Source organism: Hippocampus bargibanti, linkage group LG04 (assembly GCF_051943395.1).
Source record: "Hippocampus bargibanti isolate YZ-2025 linkage group LG04, ASM5194339v1, whole genome shotgun sequence".
In the NCBI taxonomy this organism is placed as follows: domain Eukaryota; kingdom Metazoa; phylum Chordata; class Actinopteri; order Syngnathiformes; family Syngnathidae; genus Hippocampus; species Hippocampus bargibanti.
In genome coordinates this window covers 32,701,403-32,710,494 of record NC_142737.1, presented here as the reverse complement: position 1 = coordinate 32,710,494, position 9,092 = coordinate 32,701,403, and the positions used below count along the sequence as shown (strand labels likewise).

The 9,092-nt window shown below is 38.9% G+C and overlaps 1 protein-coding gene across 6 annotated transcripts in view; it reads left to right on the top strand.

Moving 5' to 3' along the window:
* The first annotated feature begins 1,312 nt into the window (after positions 1-1,312).
* The window catches only part of camk2b1 (calcium/calmodulin dependent protein kinase II beta 1), a 26,104-nt gene continuing 18,324 nt past the window's right edge, over positions 1,313-9,092 (top strand). Inside the window, exons 1-5 of one of the 6 annotated variants that reach the window (XM_088995258.1) lie at positions 1,313-2,050; positions 3,680-3,774; positions 4,793-4,852; positions 4,935-4,989; positions 7,508-7,573. In XM_088995258.1, coding sequence (XP_088851384.1) covers positions 1,989-2,050; positions 3,680-3,774; positions 4,793-4,852; positions 4,935-4,989; positions 7,508-7,573 — 338 coding nt within the window. In that variant the 5' untranslated portion in view covers positions 1,313-1,988. The remainder of the gene's footprint in view (positions 2,051-3,679; positions 3,775-4,792; positions 4,853-4,934; positions 4,990-7,507; positions 7,574-9,092) is intronic. The other 5 variants (XM_088995260.1, XM_088995259.1, XM_088995261.1 and 2 more) reach the window with 5 other exon arrangements.

Sequence of the window (9,092 nt, the reverse complement as noted above, 5' to 3'; positions counted from 1 at the left end):
ACTGGATGGTGTTATGGGTTCATTTTTTGCCTCAAGCTGGATTCCAATCATCGTCTCCGCTACGCTTCGGGAAGAGTGACTGACAGATTTTGGTGGTTCTCTTATTTTGACAGCTTTGTAAATCGGAAGCGTGAGCCCTTCGCACGGTGGTATTGACCACAGAGGTTTATTCTTTTATTTTGACACCTTCGTAAACCGGAAGCGGATGGGAACCTTTGCTTTGTACGGTTGTCTTAACCACAGAGATTTTGTTCTCTTATTTTGACAGCTTCGTAAACCGGAAGTGGATATGAGCCTTCACAGAGGTGTCTTAACAGTTTTTTTTTCTCTTATTTTGACAGCTTCGTAAATCAGAAGCGGATGTGAGCCTTCACTTCGCACGGTTGTCTTAACGACAGATTTTTTTTTTTTTGGTTCTCTTATTTTGACACTAGTAAATCGAAAGCGAATGTGAGTCTTCGCTTTGCACGGTTGTCGTAACGATGGATTTTTTGTTCTCTTATTTTGACACCTTCGTAAACCGGAAGCGGATGTGAGCCTTTGTTTCGCACGGTTGTCTTCACGACAGATATTTTCATTCTCTTATTTTGACACCTTCGTAAAACGGAAGCGTTTGTACGCCTTCGCTTTGCATGGTTGTCATAATGACAGAATTTTTTGTTCTCTTATTACATTACATTGTGGAAAAAATCGGAAGCGGATGTGAGCCTTCACAAGGTTGTTTTAACGACATAGATTTTTTTTTTACTTCTCTTATTTTGACACCTTCGTAAACCGGAAGCGGGTGTGAGCCTTTGTTTCGCACGGTTGTCTTCACCACAGATCAGAATCAGAATCATCTTTATTGCCAAGTATGTTTTGTTCTCTTATTTTGACACCTTCGTAAAACGGCAGCGTTTCTACGCCTTCAGAGATTTTTTTTTGTTCTCTTATTTTAACACCGTGGTAAATCGGAAGCAGATGTCAGCTTCACATGGTTGTTTTAATGACAGATATTTTTTTACTTCTCTTACTTTGACACCTTCGTAAATCGGAAGCGGATGTGCGCCTTCACTTCGCACGGTTGTCTTAACGACAGAGATTTTTTTTTTTTGGTTCTCTTATTTTGACACTTTAGTAAATCGAAAGCGAATGTGAGTCTTCGCTTCGCACGGTTGTCGTAACGATGGATTTTTTTTGTTCTCTTATTTTGACACCTTCGTAAACCGGAAGCGGATGTGAGCCTTTGTTTCGCATGGTTGTCTTCACGACAGATATTTTCATTCTCTTATTTTGACACATTCGTAAAACGGAAGCGTTTGTACGCCTTCGCTTTGCATGGTTGTCATAATGACAGAATTTTTTTGTTCTCTTATTTTGACATTGTAGAAAAAATCGGAAGCGGATGTGAGCCTTCACAAGGTTGTTTTAACGACATATATATTTTTTTTCACTTCTCTTATTTTGACACCTTCGTAAACCGGAAGCGGGTCTGAGCCTTTGTTTCGCACGGTTGTCTTCACCACAGATATTTTCCTTCTCTTATTTTGACACCTTCGTAAAACGGCAGCGTTTCTACGCCTTCAGAGATTTTTTTGTTCTCTTATTTTAACACCGTGGTAAATCGGAAGCGGATGTCAGCTTCACATGGTTGTTTTAACGACATAGATATTTCTCTTACTTTGACACCTTCGTAAATCGGAAGCGGATGTGTTCCTTCGCTTCGCACGTTTGTTTTGACGAAAATGCCTAGTCGAGCGAGCAGCTGTCAAACCGAAACGGGAGAGAGAGAGAGAAAGAGAAAGGCAGACCTTCCGGTCTCAGTTCTATGTTTCCCGATTCAACGTCGCCTCTTTCTCCGGTGCCGGACGACTGCATTTTTGCTTGCTTGCTTATTTTTTTAGTTGGTCGCGACTGGGCCGACTAGTTGCGGTTTATTCCCCCCCTCCCCTTCTCCCTCGCCGGTTGACAGCCAACATTTTACCGGAGAAGAAGAAGAAGCGGGAAACATGGCTACGACGACGTGTACGAGATTCACGGACGAGTATCAGCTATACGAGGAGCTTGGCAAGTAAGTGGAACTGGACGCAGGCGTGGGGGTGGCCGGGGACGACGTGGGTGTACGTGGTGTTGTTTTTGCTCACATGGGATTCTTCGAGTGACACTTTGGGAAAATGTCAACAACCACCAGTGAGGCAGAATGTTCACCACACCCACCACACCCTTCTTCTCGTGGAAATGTTTTCTTTTCCTCCTCAAAAATACGAAGCAGCATGTTCTACGCGCCGCCCGGAAAGAAATAGTGATACCTCGGCTTAAGAACTTAATTGGTTCCCAGAAATTGAGTGTAAGGTGAAAAGTGTGTATTCCAAACATTAATTTCCCACAAGAAACCATTAAAATGACAATAATCCGTTCCCAGGTCCCCATAAAACATCATTTTCGACATAATAAACCTTAAAAACTACACAAAAATATACTTTATTTTATGTATAATAAATGTGCTATGGTATTGTAATTCAAGAAATAAACTGTACTGTATAATCAAGTCGTCTTATTGACATTTGTGATGGTCGTTGATGTAATTGGTTCCCAGAAAGTGTGTGTAAAGCGAAAAGTTCGGCTGACAAACATTCATTTCCCATAAGTAAGAAACCATTAAAATGATAATAATCGGCTCCCAGGTCCCCATAAAACATCATTTTTGACTAAATAAACCTCAAAAACTACGCAAAATATACTTTATTTTATGTATAATAAATGTGCTATGGTATTGTAATTCAAGAAATAAACTGTACTGTATAATCAAGTCGTCTTATTGACATTTGTGATGGTCGTTGATGTAATTGGTTCCCAGAAAGTGTGTGTAAAGCGAAAAGTTCGGCTGACAAACATTCATTTCCCATAAGTAAGAAACCATTAAAATGATAATAATCGGCTCCCAGGTCCCCATAAAACATCATTTTTGACAAAATAAACCTCAAAAACTGTGAGACTAATAAGGGCAAATCCAATCCAAAATAGACCTTATTTGATGTATAATAAATGTGCTATTCTGTTGTAATTAAAGAAATAAACTACTGTATAATAAAGTTGTTTTATTGACCTTTGTGATGGTTGTTGATGTAATTGGTTCCCAGAAACTGTGTAAGGCGAAAGGTTTGTCTGCCGAACATTTATTTCCCATGAGAAACCATTCAAATGAGAATAATCCGTTCCCAGGTCACCATAAAACATCATTTTTCTACTAAATAAGCCTTAAAACTGCATAAAATAGACCTTATTTTATGCATAATAAATGCGATATGGTATTGTAATGACAGAAATCAACTGTACTTTATAATAAAGTTGCTTTATTGACCATTGTGATCGTCGTTCAAAGATTATATTCTCGCAAATTTAATGTTCGTAAGGCAAAACGTTGGTGAGGTAAAGCGCAAGTGATTTTTGTTTCGTTGTGCCCGCTGGCAACCGGTTCAGGGTGTCCCCTCCCCACCCACTTCCTGAAGACAGCTCCAAAATAGGTTTGGTAAAGTGAATCAATGAATGAGCTTTTTTTCACTTGAATATGGCTTCCTTTTTATTGAAAACACTTTTTTGAAAAAATATCCAATATTTTTATTTGGAGATTTATTATTCTGACGTCTTATAAAGGCTCAACACGCCCACACCCTGAGTTGCTTTGTTTGTTTGTTTTCAGGGGCGCCTTCTCGGTAGTGCGTCGATGCGCCAAGCTGTGCACGGGGCAGGAGTACGCGGCCAAAATCATCAACACCAAAAAGTTATCCGCCAGAGGTACACAAGTTCACTTCCGAACATTGATTTCCCATAGGAAACTATTAAAATGAGAATAATCCATTCCCAGGTCCCCATAAAACATAATTTTAGCTAGCTCAATTGCCAGCTAACTCAATCACCAGCTAGCTCAATCGCCAGCTAACTCAACCGCCAGCTAGCTCAATCACCAACTAGCTCGCTCGCCAGCTAGTTCGATCGCCAGCTAGCTTGATCGCCAGCTAGTTCGATCGCCAATATTTCAAAGCGTAAAACACGTAATAATAGAGCAGGTGATTTGTAACTCTAGCATCCTATAAATACAGTGAGACCTCAACTTGTGAACTTAATTGGTTCCCAGACAGAGTGTGTAAGGCGAAAAGTGTGTATCTCAAAAAACAAATTCCCATAGGAAACCATTAAAATGGGAATAATCCGTTCCCGGGTTTCCATAAAGTATACTTTTCAACTAAATAAGCCTAAAAAACTACACTACTACCTTATTCTATGTATAATAAACGTGCTATTGTATTGTAATGAAAGAAATACATTGAATTGTGTCATAAAGTCACTTTATTTACATTTGTGATGGTCATTCATGGCTTGATAGAATGGCGTTGGAGGTCCAAGGTCAAAGGGAATTGCTGTTTGGAAAGAGAGGCACATGACATGAGGACTGTAATTAAAGAAATAAACTGTGCTGTAAAATAAAGTTTAAAATAAAGTTATATAAATAAAATATATTAATAAAGTTACCTTTTTGAGAAGGAGAGTCACCTTCCACAAGGACTGTTGATAACTTAACCTCTGGTGCTGTTCGGTCGTGTGCTTCCGCCGAAGATCACTCCGCCAGCCGTGGTGGGTGTGTATTATGAAAATAGTGCTTATTATAAGGTTTAATTTTCATACATTTGACGTTTGTAAGATGAAAAGTTTGTAAGATACGGTGTTTGTAAGTTGAGGTCTCACTGTACCTTACAAGTTACCAAGCTAATTCTTCATCTTTTTTCCCCCGCCCACTTCCTCCTCCCCCTTTCAGATCACCAGAAGCTGGAACGAGAAGCTCGCATCTGCCGCCTGCTCAAGCACGCCAACATCGGTGAGGTCACGCGCGGCCATGTTGTCCTCAACCCCCCCCACTTGCCCCCGCTCACGGCGTGTTTATTTGCGCGCCGTTGCAGTTCGTCTTCACGACAGCATCTCGGAGGAGGGCTTCCACTATTTGCTCTTTGACTTGTGAGTCTTTCCCGCCCGTCGTCTCTTTCGCGTACAGTGAGACCTCGGTTTACGAACCCATTGTCTTACGAACTTTTTGGTTGACAAACGCTAAATTTATGAAAATGTAACCTTGGCATACTAACTATTGTTCGGGATACACACGGAGATGCCACAATGAGTGATGTGTCTTTGGCGAATGAGCCCGTTCTCCTCACAAGAAAATGGCAGACGACTTTTTTTTGTCCTCTATTCCCCGCCCCCAGTCTTCGGTGAAAGCCTCGTGATTGGTCAAGAACGCAACAGTGAGGGGAGGTGGTTTAAACATTAAAGAGACAGGCAGACGACAGAGAGAGAGTGACAAAATGGACAGAAAACAGTGACATTTGGACTCGCAGAGTGTAGACTGCAAGGTTAAAATTCCCATCAATCAGGCTCCACAAATAACCCGCACAAGCCATCTGTACACTCGATGCAAAAAGCGATCAACCCAGATAAACAATACACAAATGATGAGGAACTAGGTAAAATTATAGCAAGGGATCATTCATCAAGATGGTGAAAGAACGACTTTTTTATACAGTACAGTTTATTTCTTTAATTATAATACCATAGCACATTTATTATACATAAAATAAAGTATATTTTATGTAGTTTTAAGTCTTAGAAAATAAGAAAGGAGAAAATGATGTTTTTTTGGGGACCTGGGAACTGATTATTCTCATTTTAATGGTTACCTATGGGAAATGAATGTTTGGGATACACACTTTTCGCCTTACACACTGTCTGTGAACCAATTAAGTTCGTAAGGCAAGGTATCACTGTACTTGCCGTTGGCTGTATTTTGGGCTCTTTCTCCGTGTGGCTCGCCCCCGTTTTCCCTCCAAAAGAATCGGGCGAATCATCTCGTCCATCTTCGCCTCAACCCGTCTAGTTGCCATGGTTACCGTGCGGGTCGGGGACGGGGGGGGGGGAGCAAGAAATGGCGGCTGCATTGAAATGGGAAGAATCTTTAGCGCTTTGCTTCCTCGCCGATGATTGAAAGAGTTGTACATATAGCTATCTAGCTAGCTAGCTATCTATTGGCTAGCTAGCTATAATAATAATAATGATCATATTAAGAAGAATACGTTTGATTTCTAAGTGCCTTTCAAAACTCTCAAGGTCACTTTACAGTCACATGATAAGTTTTTAAGTGGGTGAGCAGCGGCAGCCACACGCGCCAGCGTTCGCTCAACCCGGGAGTAACTCAAATTGATAGACAACTAGCTAGCTAGCTCATAGATAGCTAATAATAATACGTCACTCAAATAGATAGAAAGCTAGCTGGCTAGCTAATCGATAGCTAATAATAATAACAATAACACATAACTCATATAGATAGAAAGGTAGCTAGCTAGCTAATAGATAGCTGATAATAATACTAACAATAAAACGTAACTCAAATAGATAGAAAGCTAGTGAGCTAGCTAATAGATAGCTAATAATAATGACAATAATATGTAACTCAAATAGATAGAAAGCTTGTGAGCTAGCTAATAGATAGCTAATAATAATGACAATAATACGTAACTCAAATAGATAGAAAGCTAGCTAGCTAATTGATAGCTAATAATAACAATAACACGTAACTCATACAGATAGAAAGCTAGCTAATAGATAGCTAATAATAATAATAATAATAATAATACGTAATTCAAATAGATAGAAAGCTAGGCTAGCTAGCTCATAGATTCCTAATAATAATAATAACAATATGTAGCTCAAATAGATAGAAAGCTAGCTAGCTAATCGATAGCTAATAATAATAACAATAATACGTAACTCATAAAGATAGAAAGATAGGTAGCTAGCTAATGAATAGCTAATAATAATAAAAATAATACATAACTCAAGTAGATAGAAAGCTACCTAGCTATCTAATCGATAGCTAATAATAATAACAATAACACGTAACTCATATGGATAGAAAGCTAGCTAGCTAATAGATAGCTAAAAATAATCATAACAATAACATGTAACTCATATAGATAGAAAGCTGGATAACTAGCTAATTGATAGCTAATAATAATCATAACAATAACATGTAACTCATATAGATAGAAAGCTAGCTGGCTAATAGATAGCTAATAATAATAATAACACGTAACTCATATGGATAGAAAGCTAGCTAGCTAATAGATAGCTAAAAATAATCATAACAATAACATGTAACTCATATAGATAGAAAGCTGGATAACTAGCTAATTGATAGCTAATAATAATCATAACAATAACATGTAACTCATATAGATAGAAAGCTAGCTGGCTAATAGATAGCTAATAATAATAATAATAACACGTAACTCATATAGATAGAAAGCTAGCTAGCAAATTGATAGGTAATAATAATAACAATAATATGTAACTCAAATAGATCGAAAGCTAGCTAATCGTTAGCTAATAATAATAACAACAATAACACACAACTCATAGATAGAGATTATTATTATTATTATTATTATTATTATTATTATAATAAATGTGTGTCGTTGCGCAGGGTGACCGGAGGTGAATTATTTGAGGACATCGTGGCCCGAGAGTACTACAGCGAGGCTGACGCCAGGTAAGCCGACGCCCTCAACTGTCTGACAATCGACGTTATCGTCTTCTTGAAATAAAGTCCAACCTCAGGTTTTCAACCTTGATCTGTTCCAGAAACATGTTCGAAAACCAAAACATCACTTCCCATTATAATCAATCTAAAAATTTTTAATCAGTTCCAAGTCTAAAGAAAAAGTAACTGCAGTGATACCAAGGCTTACGAACTGAATAGGTTCCCAGACAGAGTGTGTAAGGCGAAAAATGTGTATCCCAAAAATTAATTTCCCATAGGAATCCATTAAAAGTTGAATAATCCGTTCCCAGATCCCCATAAAACATAATTTTCTAATCCTTAAAACTACACAAAATATATCTTAGTTTATGTGTAATAAATGTATTATGGTATTATTGACCTTAATCTGGTAAAAAAAAACTATTTGTTTGAAAACCAAAACATCACTTCCCATTATAATCAATCTAAAAATGTTTAATCCGTTTCAAATCTTGAAAATAGCGACTTTTTTCAAGAATAAAACACTGAATGATAGAGCAGGTCATTAGTAATTATACCATACTATCAACACAAACTGTAATAGATTTTCTTTTCACCAATTATAACATTAGAACATCAAAACATCTCTCTTTGTCTGTCACGGGGCGTGTTGGCACCTATCCCAGCTGTCTTTGGGCAGTAGGCGGGGGACATCCTGGACCACGTGCTAGCCAATCATGGGTCACACTACCTTTTCAAATCATATTATTATTCAAAAATATGCATCGGTGACAATGAGACGCGGCACCAGGAAGTGACGTCGAAGGAAGCCGAGCATGGTCCAGTGGTGCATTCCGGTGCGATCCGTGCGACGTTCAGTTGTAAACCAAGGTACAGTCATACCTTTGCTTACGAACGCTTTAGCTAACGAACTTTTCGCCTTACGAACGTTAAATTTGTGAGAATATAATCTTGGCATACGAACTATTTTTCGGGAAACACACAGAGCGCCACAATGAGTAATGTGTCGTTCGCAAACGAGCCGGTTCTTGGTGCTCCTGATAGGGCGGCCAGCTTTTTTTTTCCTTTAGTCCCCGCCCCCCAGTCTCGGTTAAAGCCGCACGTTATTTGTCAAGGTCCTTGGTAGAGGAGGGAGGGGCACACGTAGCAGTAGTAGGGGTTACAGAAACAGAAACACACACATGAAAGGGAGACGACAAGGCTGGAAACATAAAAACAAAAGTGAGAAGTTGAGAAAATGGATAGAAAACAGTGAAATTTGGACTCGTTTCAACTTTATTGATAGTTCAAAGGCAGAGTGTAGATTAAAATATCCCATCAATCAGGCTCCACAAATAACCCGCACAAGCCATCTGTCCACTTGATGCGAAAAACGATCAACCCAGCGAAACAAAACACAATTGATGAGGAACAAGGTAAAATTATGGCAGGGAAAGCACCTACAAGGGATCATTTTTCAAGATGGTACAATTTGAAGAGAACCTACAAGCAAGGGAACCAGCTATTAACGAAGTTTCTAGTGTGTCTG